The sequence below is a fragment of the Calypte anna genome, chromosome 5 (genome assembly GCF_003957555.1).
Source record: "Calypte anna isolate BGI_N300 chromosome 5, bCalAnn1_v1.p, whole genome shotgun sequence".
Lineage (NCBI taxonomy): Eukaryota > Metazoa > Chordata > Aves > Apodiformes > Trochilidae > Calypte > Calypte anna.
In genome coordinates, this window is record NC_044250.1 from 364470 (window position 1) to 378802 (window position 14333).

General features: G+C 52.6%; 1 protein-coding gene across 1 annotated transcript in view; it reads right to left on the bottom strand.

Moving 5' to 3' along the window:
- IGHMBP2 (immunoglobulin mu DNA binding protein 2) overlaps positions 1 to 14333 on the bottom strand; it is a 22869-nt gene continuing 8536 nt past the window's right edge. Inside the window, exons 7-15 of the mRNA XM_030451046.1 lie at positions 13656 to 13803; positions 11681 to 11855; positions 7082 to 7264; positions 5076 to 5194; positions 4829 to 4923; positions 4394 to 4517; positions 1363 to 2211; positions 775 to 947; positions 1 to 450 (exon numbers count right to left, since the gene is read on the bottom strand). Coding sequence (XP_030306906.1) covers positions 253 to 450; positions 775 to 947; positions 1363 to 2211; positions 4394 to 4517; positions 4829 to 4923; positions 5076 to 5194; positions 7082 to 7264; positions 11681 to 11855; positions 13656 to 13803 — 2064 coding nt within the window. The 3' untranslated portion in view covers positions 1 to 252. The remainder of the gene's footprint in view (positions 451 to 774; positions 948 to 1362; positions 2212 to 4393; positions 4518 to 4828; positions 4924 to 5075; positions 5195 to 7081; positions 7265 to 11680; positions 11856 to 13655; positions 13804 to 14333) is intronic.

Consider the following 14333-nt stretch of genomic DNA (forward strand, 5'->3'; position numbering starts at 1 on the left):
TTTAATACCCGTTTTCCTGGCATTCCCCAGCCTCCCTGTGTACATCCATCCATCTCTCTGTCAATAGGTGACAGGGACAGAGCTGCTCTCCTACCTCTGCCTTGGCTCCAAGCTCTCTACCACCCAAAAAAGGGGTGTATGTGTGTGTGTGTGTCCCCTTCTCCTCTGGGGCTCAGCACAGCCCCTGGAGCATCTTTGGATTCTCATGTCTGACCCATGCCTTTGAAGTTAGGAAAGAACCCCTGGGCTCCTTCACTTCTCCTTCTCCTTCTTTTTGCTCTTCCTCTGGCTGGTCAGCTCACTGAGTTTCTTGTCCAGGCGCCGCTGGAGGTGAGCTCTCCTGGCAGGATCCAGGGATTTGTCTTTGGAGCCACTCCCAGGGTAGAGAACCCCTTCCCTGCTGATCCTCTGCCGGGCCTGGGCCTTGGCCTTCTCCCCACAGCCATGAACCTGCCAGAGAGAGAACAGACACAGCTGGGGAACTCTTGGGCACCTGGGCATCAGGGGATTTTACTCAGACAGAGCTTGGGATTCCTCTTCCACCTGCTTTGCACCTCCCCCTAAAGCCATTTATTTACAGCTCAGCTAACAGGAAACAACACAGAAGGGTGATTTTTCTCCTGGGATCTGCACAGCAGGTAACTCAGCTTTTTTTTGGATGGTTTAAGTGTCTCTTTCCAGATCTTTGAACATCTGGAGGAAGCTCCCACCCAGGTGTGAGCAGCTGAGCTCCTGACTGTGTCCTCCTCTCCAGCCCCCCTGGCCCCAGGGTACCTCGGGGATGTGGTGGCTGAGGCAGTAGCTCCTCTTGCAGTGGGGACAGAGCTGTCCCAGGGTGGTGACGCTGGCCTGGCAGCGGGGGAAGCCACAGGTGGTGTCAGCTTTCACAGCAGCAGCAATCAGAGCATCGAAATCTTCCTCTGCTCCACTGGTGGCTGATGGCTTCCCTGGGGAGGAGACCTGGACACTGACCCACCTGCTCAGAAGTGGAGAAGGAACCCAAGCGAGGTGCAGCTGCAGCCCCTCTGTCTGAGGCTGAGGAGGCTGCTTTGACATGGGCCAGGTACCCCCCTCTCTTCCCCTCCTTAGATTTGAGAGCCCCCCACCTAACTCCTGAGCCTCTCTTCCTGGGAAGGGGTCCCCAGCTTGGGATTTTTGGACTGAAACATTCCCCCAGGCACCCAAACCTCCTCTCTCCCCAATGCATCCAACTGAGCTGGGCTCCTGCCTGTCCTCACCTCTGCACAGTGACCAGCAGGGAGCTTTCCACATCCCCTGCTCCACAACATGAAGGCCGTGGGTATTTGGTATCAGGAGCCATTCAAAGATGTCCATGAACTCTGCTGCTTACAGAGTGCCTACCTTTCTCTTTTCTCCTGCTGCTGCTGCCCTGGCCGGCAGCTCCGGGCTCCCGAGCCTTCCTGGCTGCCTCCTCCCGACGGACCCTCTCCAGGTGCAGGCTCTTCAGATCCACCTTCCCGGAGCTGCTTCCCTCTGGCTCAGCAGGACCAGGAGTGTCCCTGCAGGGAGGCTGTGGCTGAGGAGCAAGGGGCAGCCCCTGGCAGGGGCTGGGGGCAGCAGCCCGGGGGGGCTCTACAGACCCTTTCTTGCGCACGCTGATGAACCGGGCCCTGCCCTGCCCCGTGCTGAGGTGCTGCAGCCCCCGCTCCTCTGCCAGGAGGTGAACCAACATCCGAGCATGGGAACTGAGGGAGGGGGGGAAATCCATCTGTGTCTCCCTGCTCTCCAGGAAGGCCTCCAGCGTGGCCTTCAGTCTCTCAGCAACATCTGTCACCCCCGTGCTCTGTCCCCCTGCTCCTCCTGTCTCTGGGGACAGCTGATCCCCTCTTGTCCCCACACTCTGTCCTCCTGTTCCTCCTGTCTCTGGGGAGGTGGGTGCCTTTTCCTTCCCCTGGCACCCAGCTTTGGGTGCTCCCGTGTTGGGTTTCTTCCCCGGGGGTGTTTTGGGGCGCTTTGCTCCACTTTTTCCCCGCTCGCCCCGTCCCCCCGTGGGGTAGTTTTGGGGGACAAGGTTGTCGAGGTACTGGAAGGCAGTCCGCACCTCCCCGTGCTGGCTGAAGTGTCCCAGCAGGCGCTGGAGGAAGGGCTGGGTGCTCACTGTGTGGCTGTCACAGACGATGGCCACGTGCCGCCGTGCGCGGGTCACCGCCACGTTGACACGACGGTCCTCGGCGAGGAAGCCCACCTCACCTGGGTACCAGGGAGAGAAAGAGCCCATCAGGGGGTGCAGGGATGTGGCCCCAAGGACTGGAGGGTCAGTGCTTGCTGGGCTCTGCTCCCTGGCTCTCGCTGTCACCTCCATCTTTCTGCCTCTGTCTCATGGGGTCCTCGCTCTGCTGCTGGGGCTGGGAGGAGGAGGGATGGCACCTGGCCTTCCAGACCCTGAAGGGGTTACAGGGATTTCTGACAAGGAGATGGAGTGACAGGACAAGAGGTGATGGTTTTAAGCTGGAAGAGGGGAGATTTAGCTCAGACACAATGAAAAAATTCTTTTCTGTGAGGGTGCTGCCCCCAGAAGCTGTGGCTGCCCCATCCCTGGCAGTGTCTAAGGTTGGATGGGGCTTGGAGCACCCTGGGCTGGTGGGAGGTGTCCCTGAGCATGTAGGGGGTGTGACTAGATGAGCTTTAAGGTTCCTTCCAATCCAAACCATTCTTTGATTCATTCTATGATTCAAATAGGTTCCTGATGGCCCACAGCACAAGGTCAGGCTGGGCCCTGGGAGCAGACACAGCACAGAGTGAGGTGGAAGCTGCTCACCTGGTGACACAGGTAAAGGAATAACACCTGGGCCTGCCCAACTATCCCTGAGGGTTTAACCCAGAAGCCTTCAGGCAGCTCTGCAAGGTTTGCTCCTGTTCTTTGGCTGTTTTCTAGAAGAAGAGCAGCTAAGAGTGAGCCAGTGCCAGGATGACTCAGGGAGGATCAGTGAGTGAGATGGGTGGTGTGGGTGGCTTTGGAGTTTGCAGCTGCTGGGGATAAAGCAGAGGCCAGTGGGGAAGAAATCAACATCTCTGCTGGTGCAGTGACCAGCCTGGCTCTGCTCCTGCCCTGCCTTGCCATGGTCTGCACTGCCTTTGAGGACCAGGGTGTGGGTGAGCCCCTCTTGTGCTCTGCAGCTTATAGAAGCATCTCCAGCCCCTCTGATGGGGGCTGGGGGCAAGGCTGAGCCCTCTGCTCCAGCCAGAGGGTTTCCTGCTGGAGTGGGAATGGCTGCAGAGGGACAGGGTCAAGGTTCCTTCCCCTGTGCTGCAAAAAAGGGTTGGGATTTCTCCCAAGGACCTCAGAGGGCACTGACAACATCTCCTGTGTCCTGTGCAGACCAGAGCCGTGCCCAGACACCAGGAGAAGGTGATTTTTGTCCCCAGGGAAAGGGAGTGACCCTTGCAGGGTGGCTGAGCCTTGGCTGCCAGCCATGCCCAGGAAGGGGACACACACCTTCACGGAGGGCCCCAGCTCCCACTCAGCAAAGCTGAGTCACTCAGGACTATTCTTAGTCCTGTCCCCCACCTCCATGCTCCCCAGTGCTGCTTCTCTCACTCTTGGCTTTCTCAAAAAGGAAAAAAGAAAACAGACAAGCCTCCTCCTTCCACGCATCCTCTCATCCTCTCCATTTCCTCCTCACCACCACCCTTCCCCACACACCCACTGCAGCACTGGCAGCAGAGGGAGCAGGGCAGGGGCTGGATGGGTCTCACTGAGGGTTTGAAATGGGCACAGTGGCTCATGGAGTGTCCCCCCTCGTTCCCTGGCTGTCACAGAACCCTTCAGCACAGAGCCCTGAGGCTCCAGAGCAGCAGATTTATTTTTTTCCAGCTATTAACTTCAGCTGCTGATAGGAAAGAACTCGATTTTCCGCTCTAGATTTTGCTCCCAAAGAAGCATTTTCCTTGTGCATGACCTGCCATGCCAGCTCCTGCTTGCTTTCTTCAGGGAAGTGGTGCAAAAAATTGGCTTCAAAGCCAAGAAAATGAGCCCCCCAAAATTTCAACTTCTGAGGGAAGTGCTCAGCACTCCAGTAAACGTGGTGCTAACCTGACCTGTGCCATTCTTAGGGCCCTGGTCTCAATAACTTCTGAGGCCTCAATAGCCTGGAAATGTTCCAAGTCAGCAGCTCTGCCTTCTCTTTTACCTGCTGCCTTGCCCAGGAGCCCTCCTCTGCAACTGAGGCAGCAAATACTGTGCATGTGGAAAAAAAAGGCTGGAAAGGAAGGTTCTTGCCAGTAAATTAATTAAGAGCAAAGTGCTATAGACTGCCAGAACTGCAAACAAAGCACAGCACTCAGCAACATGATGAGGGCCCTTTGAGCAACCACACAGTCCCCAGTTCTTTCCCACTCCCCAGGGAGCAGCTGCCCAGCAGTGAGCTCTCACCTTTCCTGTTGGATCTCACAAAGGAGAGGATCACTGCCTCTTTCTCTCTTCCTTGGAAACCATCAACTGATTTGATTTCTAGCTCTGGGTACCTGTGGCAAAGGTGCTCTCTCAGCATGTCCACCTGAAAAACACCAAGAGCTGCTGCTTTTCAAAGAGCACAGGGTGCAAAGGATTGCAATGGCACTGGTTTGGTCAAGTCCCTTCTTCCTAAACCCACCAAGATGAGTGCTCACATCTGGAGGTCAAGTGCTGAGACTGGAAGACACCTGACTAACATCTGCTGCCATGCCCTCAAGTGGCTTCAAGGTGGAGAAGTTGGAAGAAATGCTGGTTATACACTTTGGCTCTGCTGATTTCCACCTTTGTCTCTCTCAGAACATTGTGGACATCAAGGTTTGGCCCCACCTCTGTGCCAGGAGCAGATCATCTCACCTGGAGGTTGTAGGGGGCCACAACAGCAATGTCTCGTGCCTTCACACCAGCTTCCACCAGGGCCTGGATGTGCAAACCAGCCAGCTGGACCTCCCCTAGGGCAGAGAGCAGGAGGGATGGAACAGGCAGAGCCTGAGGAAACCTCCCCACCTGCCCCTTGGCAGCCAGGAAGGGCCAAGCCATGTCCTGCCTGCAGCTGCCAACAAAACCCTCAGGACATGTCTCATCTTTAGGTGAAGGATGGTACCTGGATTCCCTTTAGACTGCTCATCTTCCACCTCCAGCTCAAAGAGGCCACAGCCAGCAGTGTCTATAAGCAGCAAGGGAATTGTGGTCTCTTCTGTAGAGGTGACACCTGGCAGGTCCCTGCACAAGATATTTGGGAAAGGGCCAGTTAACAATGATGCCAAAGGGATGATCAGCTGTGGTGTTGCTTACTGCTGGCAAGGACAGAGGGAAAACCCAATCTCCACTTGGAGGCTGCAGACCAACAGCTGTGTCCCATGGGGTGAAAATGCAGGAAGATTGGCTCTGGAGATGGTGAAGAATGACAGAAACTGGGAGCTGAGGTTCCCCCCTTCCTGTTCCACCAGGTTTCAGACACCTTTGCACTGAAGAGCTCTGCTGGTGTCTCCAGGGGTCCTGGAGTCAGTGGCAGGAAGGACAGCAGGACCTGAGAGCCCCAGAAGAGTCTGGCAATGCCAGGAAGCCAGAGCTGGAAAGCCACCATTGCTCTGCACCATGGCATTGCCATTTAAATGCTCCCCCAAAATGGAAAGGAAGAGCTGAGAGCCCTGGAGAGCTTCCTCCTGGGCTGGGCTGCAGAGCCCATCCCTGCAAGGCAGGGGCACAGCGTGGGGGTGTTGCTGTCTCACTTGAATGGCCTCGAACAGGGAAGATGTGCAGAGCCAGGGAGATGTGGCAGCTGCTGTCTGGGGCTTGTTGTGGTGTTCAGAGGAAGCAGTGCCTGAAGTGCTACCAGAGATTTGACAGCAGTGCTGTTGGGCAAGAGAAGAAAGCGCAGAGAACCACAGAGGGATTGGAGCTTTCATATCATTCCTACAGCTGCTGCATTAAAAAAAAATTTAAAACTTAGTAAACCATATTTTAAAGCCTGAGGAAGCTGCAAGCTGAACTGACAGCCTGGGCAGAGGACATTACTCACTCCACTGACAACAAAACTTTCCTCTCCTGAACAGAAACTCATTTTTCTCCTGTCTGAAGCAATCATTGCTGTAAAGCCTGGCTGAGAAGGTCTGGAGATGAGTGAAGCTACACCAGAGAGCCCAAGCCCCTGCAGAAGAGCCCAGGATGCACCTTCCCCAGTCTGGTGGCACAGCAGAGCTCAGAGGACAAGCTCTTCCCATGGCTGACCTGAGCAGAACCCCCAGGATGACTGCAGCCCCTCTTCACCAGGGTGCTGGGGCTGCCCTGAACACAACCCTCACCCTCCACAGCCAAGTCTCCTGCTCAAACTCCTCACAAGTAAGATTATTTTGAAACAAATGTGTGATAAAATGGGCTCTCCATCTCCCTCTGTCCAAAACAGGAACTGCTATGAAAGAGAAAGATTTTAGGGGCATATAATTTTTTCTGATTCTGAAATATCTGCATTTTACAAACAGTATTGCTAACAATACAAGAGCTCCTTGCAGACAAGCCCTGCAACATTTTATGCTTCTCCAGCAGAGAAAATCAATGTTTTCCCATCTGCCTCCCAGAACTGCACTGACTGCAGTTTTAAAAAGCACCAATTATTGACAGTCACAGCGTGTGTTGGCAAACAACTGCCTGTCCCAGGGTGCAATGGAAATGGAATACCAGTCACTTTCTTTAAATTAGCAGAGAAATGGGAAAGCACTGCAGGCAAGGAATGGATCCCATGCCCTCAGACCTGTCCTGCCAGTGCAACTCTCCAAGCTGGAAAGGGAACCTGCTTCCTGATGTGGCTCTTGGGACACTGAGGGGACACACGCTGCCCTGGTAATCCCATGGACATGTGGGGACACAGCAGAAGTCTGGTGGCTGGTCCTGCCCTCGATGAAGAGTTTGTCAGGGAAGAAGGGCTTGGGGTGTGCCTGCAGCAGGGACGATTTATTTCGTTGTTCCTTGCTCCAAAGGAGGACACAGAACAGAAACACTACTGCAGGGCCAGGAGGGAGGGAAGGCTCCACCACAGGAAGGGACAAGCTGCAGAGGAGGGGGTGACAAAGACATCTCTGCTCATGCACCAGCCCGGAGGGAGTCACTTACTTGAGCAAATGCTGTGCCACGGAGGGGTGAGCGGTGAGGCGGCCGCCGTAGAGCTCGGTGGAAGCCCAGTGCATGATGTCCTGGTGCATGCGGTACTGCACCCTCAGCATCCTCACCACCTGCTCCCCGTACCTCTGCAGGAGACGCTCCATCAGGCTCAGGGAGAGCCCCTCAGCAGCTGCCCTGCGTGGGGAGAACAAGGCACGAGTGGAGTCTGGCTGTCTGAGGAGCTGGGGGACAGAGGTGACCTTGTGGGGACCACCAGCGCCGTGCCCCGGGACCCCCAACACCTCTGTGTAAGGAAACAGCTCCAGAACAAAACCCTCTCAGCTGCAGGCTCACCCCATGACCATCCTTCATCAGAGCTGTCAGGGTTACACTGCTGGTGGCCCAGACTCAGCTCATCTCAGAGCTCAGGGCACTCGGGTGTCACCACAGCCAGACCTGTGGTGTTCCCATCACTCAGCCCAGACAAATGCACCAATGCATTTCATCACCCACTAAGAAAACCAACGTCACCTCTGGCAAAGGTTCTGTCCTTCTATCTGTGACACAAATTAATAATGAAATAAAGCCTCCAGGAGCCTAATTGCCTCCTCTTCACCCTACAGAAAGGGCTCTAGCAGCATCACCTAATGGTACCATCCAGGGGAGCAGGACAAGAACTGCTGCACTTTGATTTCACATCCTGACCATTCCAAAGCAGAAGATGTTTTTCCTGCTGTGTGTCCAGTGCCTTGCCCAGGACTGTGGCTCCTGCTGAGGGGCTCTGGCTGCTACCAGAACAAAGCACAGTGATGATGAAATGATAGAGAACAGCTTGGGGAAAGAGGCAGAGCAGGTCTGCAGTGACTGCCCTGGGGAGCATCACCTTACCCCATGGCACCAGGGCTGCTGCTGGGCTGGAGCCTGGGGAATGCCCTGAGAGCCTCAGATTGATTAAAACTGCAGAAGGGAAAAGCCAGAGTAGATCTTTCCAAGAAGCCCAGTCTCCTCCTTGCTGAATCACAGAACACAGCAAATGGGGGAGGAAAAAAACCCAAAGGGGTCATGAGCTTGGAATGGACACAACTGCAGGGCCAGAGCTGCTTTCCCAAGGCTGCTGTGAGGGTAATGAGCATCAGAGCTGATGAGCAGCACAACCAGCCCCAAAGGCAGGAGGAGGGCTGGCAGGTTTGCAGGGAGGCTCTTGTGCTTTACCAGACAGAGGTCTCCAGCTGCACACTGCATTTTGCTGCTGATCATGAACCATGCTGAGGTTGGCCATGAGACTTCTGCAGCTCCCCTAACCTAAGAGCAAGCCTAAAGCTGTTTTTCACACAGAACTGGCAGGAAAACCCTGGTGGTTTTTCAGCAATAAATATTCTGAAGTGTTTCTCATAATGATATACAGCAAAGCATGGGGGAGGCATTAAGCCTCACACTGAGCCTTAGAAATATTGCTCTTCTACACACTAGCAGCACAGCTTCCACCACAGGGATCTACATCAGGTTCTGTGTTGAATTAATGATGAGGATATTAAACTGCTTGCTAAGATTTCACCTGTTAATAAATTCCCTATTAGCCGACCACTCAATTCATTCCTACAAGGCTTGATTTCTGTGCCAACAAAATCATAAGAGCAGGGAGCAAAAGCTTCTTAGGTATCAATTGCTTTAGAAAAATGAAATTGGGATAATAGGCTGGACAGAGAGAACCAGGCACCCGATTGGGAGTATCTCCTTTCAGGTACCTAAAGTACCAGCAGGTGAAGCCAAAGGAAGTGAGGCTGTGCAGAACTCCCCCCTTCTCTGGATATCCAGGACTAGCACAGGGATTTGGGATAGTGCAGACATCCAGACTGACTGCTAACAAACAAGAGGGCAAAATATTCCTCTGTGTGTCTAAGGAACAAGTTGAGAGCAAGAGGTCTGATAAGTATCTGCAAATAGCTGGAGAGTGTAAGAACAAATTAATGAATCAAAGCCCTGATGCGGAGACAGATTAATTAGGATGTCAGGAAAAAAAAGGACTAAAATGAAAACAAGGGGGAAAAAATGTTCCTGTCAGACAGTAGAACATTGTGATGCCCCCTGGGAGCAGGCCAAAACCCAGGGGGAGGCTTGAGGGAGATGTCCATGAGCTTTGGAGCAGGCTGCTGCCTACAAAGTACCCAATATTCCTGGCCAGAAGAGCCTTCCCACTGCAGCAGGACTGACTTCACACACAGAGTACCAGAGGATCCTGCTGGCAGCCCAGATTCATCCTGCCTAACTTTAGACCCTTCACTGAGGCCCCGAAAATAGGAGCCCACACACCTCAGGTCTGCTGTCATCAATGGAGGAGAAGGGGAAGGTGGGTGGGAGGGTTTGAGTCCTCTGCATGAATCACCCCTGGAAACAGCTTGCAGTTTTTCTTTAACCAAAGAGGAGCCAGCAGGTGCTTTGGTGCCTGCAGTTGATCTCTGGAAATACCTAACAAGATGGAGGCAGAAGGCTGCAATGAAAAGAGCTAATAATTTTTGAAGGCCTTTGAAAAGTAACTGGATTTTGCAAAAGAAGTTGTGATGAAACTCTTTGTCAGCTTTTGCATTTAATTAGGAGGTGATGGAGCCAAAGGATCCAGCTGGACCTCACTGCACTTCTCACCACCAGCTGGCAAGGCTGCTGCTCACCAGACAGCAGCAGAACCTGAAAGAAAGAAACTCCATTCAGCACGAGGCAGTTCTGCTTTCTCCAGGGATAACTTGTGTCATCCCAGGTGTCCCCTACAGGACAAATGCTCATCACTGTGCTGTTTAAACCCTCTGCAGATCCCAGGGTCTGCACTGTACCAGCTTTGCTGTTTAGGCTAAATCAGAGACTTGCCTGGAAAGCAGCAGCATTTGGGAGCACAGCCCATAATGCTTTCCATAAGCTGAAGTCCCTTTTGCATTTAAATCTTCCAGAAGGCTGAGCTCTGGTGATGTGTGTCCTGGCTGACCATGGGCCCTGGACCTGCTGATGCCTTCAGCAATAATTCTATTTAATGTAGCAGGCTTTTCAGATGGTAATTTACTGGCAAGCCAGGCTGAGCTATAAATCTGTGCACGCTATTGATTCAGGCACACTTTCTTTCTGCTCTGTTTGATTTTCAATCTCCTGAGCTTTAGGAAGGGCACAGAGTGACACTGTGTTTAACTACCCTGGAAGCTCCTCAACTAAAAGGGATTACCCCCCAGGGGCTGGGAGCTGACCTCCCATCCAACAGCCCTGCACAGACTCCTCCAGGGGGGAGGATCTGACTGCTGCCCACGCTCCCTTTTCGTTTTACACTGGCCAGCTCCTTGTGCAGCTGGGATTTTAAAAACAGGGAAAGAAACCATGGAAGACACACAGCTAAAGTGGCCACCTCGTTGGAGAGAGAAGCAATGGGAGCAGTGAGGACAACCAGCCTGGCCCAAGTCATACCCATCCAAGGAGCAAGACAGGGTTTCTGATGGAGAAAGAGAAGGTGATGATCACCTCTGGCCACAGCAGAGACGTGAAGCAGTGGCAGCTGCTGCAAAAGTCAAACTCAAAACTCAAAAGCACAGCTCCTCAAGCAGGGCCTGGAGGAGCCCCAGCAGGTATGCAGCAGATGGGTCCTGTCAGGGAGGAACTTTTTGCTGTTGCCTCCATGATGCAGCACCAGCAAAGGCTCCTGGCATCAGCCCTCAGGAGTGAGCAGGACAAGCAGCTGGGCAGGAGCCCTGGAGAGCTGCTGAAGAAAATCTGCTTCCCTTGAAAGCTGGGCCAAGCCTGCCAGCACCTGGGGGTCACAGCAAAGACTCATATAGTCTGTGGGGAGGAAGCAGGAGAGAAAGTTAACAAAGGCAGCCCTACTTCTGCACCAGGACAGGTCAGTAACTCCAGACCTAGAGCCAGATACACAGGAGCACATCTGTATTTTCAACCACCCCCAGGCTCACTGGTACTCTGGAGTATTCCCCTTGAAGCACAAGCAATTTACAGCAGCCACAGATCTTTCCCACAAACTAATTGTTCTTAATGAGCAGGTTGTAAGGCTTCATAATCACTGCTGGGTGTGTGATAACCCCTTGCAGGACCACAGTGGGAAAACTCCCACACCAATACCTTAAATAAATGTGGAGCCACAGAAGCAGGATTTAACAAAGGAAGAGAAGAGCTGGATTAAGCTGAGCATAAGCCTGAATTCACTCTATGGAGTCTGCAGTCAGCAAGGAGGAGGTGAGCCAGACCACCCTGCTTGTCAGGCAAGTGGAAATCACATGTAGAAAAACAGATTATCTTTCTTAAAAACAAATATTTTAATGTTTGTATATAGATTCTGGTCAGTGAAACCAGCATTTGTGTCTCTGCTTTGTTCACCTTCTCTTTGCTTACCACTTCACCAGTGTGAATGGCTGATGGGATTGGTTTAAATTGGTTTTTTGAGCAACTTTTCCAGGCACTCTCAAAGTTACTTTGCCCAACAGAGAGAAAACAAAGAATTCAAACACAATTCTGGTGGTATGACCAAAGCCAGCTCACAATAAATAACCCACATTAATGAAATGTCTTGGCATTTGAGGCCTGCAGAAGCTCTAACAGGAGGCAGGACCATGAACCACTCCTTACTTGTGGGAGATGATGGTGGGGGGCAGCTGCTTGTGGTCCCCAGCCAGGATACACCTTGGAGCCTTCAGCAGAGGGATCCAGCAGCTGGCTTCCAGGGCCTGAGCACACTCATCTATCACCACCAGATCAAAGTGATTTTCTGGAAGAAGCTTCAGTGGCCCATCAGAGGAGGCACCTAATTTAAGGAGAGGGTGCACAGCTTAGCAGGAAGCACAGAAGAGCCAGCAACCTGCTTTTAAAACAAACACCCTCTAATGGTGATGGAGGGAGGCAGGTAAAGTAATGCTTCTTTGCAGAGATTGAGAAGTTCAGCTCTGTAGTCATGCCAGATACACACACACTTACACGTGTATGCCACGAGTGTTTTTGCCAACTTCTGGTTGTCCTTTCTTGCCCCAACATCTGGGCCCAAAAGCTTTCAAGTATCTTTGAAAAACAAGAGTGAAACCCAGATGACAAACAGAAGGATCTGCTGGAATGCTTCACCCAGAGCAGGAGCAGAGCAAAAACACTGATGAACACCCACCTCCCTTCTGCCCTCGGATGCAAACAGAACCCCCTCACCAACCAAAACTGAAAGGATGATGGGCTGGAGGCTCACCCAGAGGAAAGATCAGTTCAGACCCTGCCTCCTCTGCCCTGCAGACCCCAGCTGGGCTGCTCTGTCCTTCCTCAGGAGCAGGAGAAGCAGCAGAGGAGCCCTGTGATCAGACCCCCCCAGCAGGGCCTGTCCATCTGTGCTGCCACAACAGCCCTGCCAGGATCCAGACACCACCCCAGGCTGACCCACACCTGGAGCAGAACTGTGCATTGCAGAAGCTTTAAAAACATCATAAGGGAAGGGCTGCAGAGGGAGGAGAGGAGGTTTAAGCACACCAGACAAGGAGATTTTCATTCAGTGTTCAGAGGAATGTTTTTTCCAAAGCTCCCATGCTCTGGCAGCACAGGTCTGAGAGCAGCAGCTCTGAGCAGGGGGATGCTGCTTTGCTGCTCTGACTCCTGCTCCCTCCACAGCTCTGCACTGGTTCAGAAGTTGCTGTTTGTCATCTGAGACTCCGTGTTTTCCTTTCTAAAACAATTTTTGAGCCTGTATGAACACACTCTGGTACCAAGAGGCATATACCTGCAGCCTGAATTTCACAATTCTGCTGTGAGCTGAAGGTGGAAGAAGCAGAAATATTCTAGCCTGGGTGCAGCTGTGCAATGGGTTTCCTCCCTTACAGCCTTGCAGCCTCACTTGACTTTACTGAACTATTAACTAAAGGTCACTGATGCCCCCGTGCACTGCTGTGATTCAATTCTCTCCCTGCTGATCCTAGCAACAGAGCACTTTGGCTTGCACAGTTCTCATCAAACTGTGTGGTTTCAGGCAAATATCAGCAACTGAGAAAAAGACAAAATCCAAGCCTTCTGTTTCTGCCCTTTTGCAGAAGCAGAATTGCACAGAATTTGCTGAAACAGATTGCCCCCTGGCCAGCAAGCCCCCCAGCCCCAGGGGACAATCCCATCTGTCAGCTGGACAAAAGGAAACCTCATTGTTCCAGGCAAAGCTGAAAGAAGTGAGTGGCCAATTCCCAGCAAACAACGCACGGGAGGTTTTTATCTTTCCTTTAACCCTCCCACAAGTAACTTCTGAATGCCCCATCAGGCTCTTTTTCACCACCTAAAATTACTGATGTTTCTTTTCAGCAAACAATCCCTGAGAAACCAAATCCGAAGATTTTTAAGTGGGCTCTGGAGTATTTTAGGTCTGATCCAGAAAAGCACTTCAGCATGTGTAACCCCTGGAGCACACGTCCTGTGAGTCACCCCAGAACTAACCAAACACCTGCAAACACGTGTGCTGTTCCATCAGTCACAGAAATGACCTGAGCAGGAAGACTGAGCCTCCCTCCTGCTGCACTGCAGGGCTCTCAGTTCAGGTGAGTCCTGGCAACTCAGGTAACAGCCCACAAAGAACAAGAGGATCTCAGACCTGTGTTGGTAGCCAGGATGACACTGGCATGGGTCAGGGCTGCAGCCATGGCAGTTTCTTCCCGTTCCTTCAGCTCCTTCCTCAGTGCCTTGATCTCACTGAGAAAATGGCTCCGCTCCCCCTTGTCTTGAGCCTTTTTGCTTTTTGCCTACAGAACAGAAAAATCAAGACAGCACAAACTGTTTCTAGGGGTGTCTCCAGCTTCTCAGGTAACCAAAGAACCTGGATACAGCCTGTGTCCACCAGGACACACAGGCTCATCTTCATCACCCCCAGGAGCTCTCCCCAAGCCCTGCCAGAAAGCTCCTTCCACAATCAGTGTTGCCTGAAGCACAAGGAGTATTTCTGTCTGTGCAAAAGATGAAGCATTTCAACATAACCCCAGGCTCTGAGCAGGAAGCAGCAGAATGAGAACATCAGTGCCCATAAATCCTGTCTTTAAATCCTCTGTGCAGCCCTCCCTGCTCTGCCTGGTGCATTCCCAATGCCCCAGAGAGCAGCAGGGAGGAGGTCAGAGGCTTCAGGACATCTGAGGGCAGTTTTGGGGCTCAAAGCAGGGAGGAATGTGTACTGGTGATGAGGCTTAGAGGGAAGAAAGGTCTTGTGCCTTTGCTGGGTGAGGAACCAGGACTTCCTATCTCATTTGGAAGAAGCAAGGACCCTCTGGCTCCAAGTGAC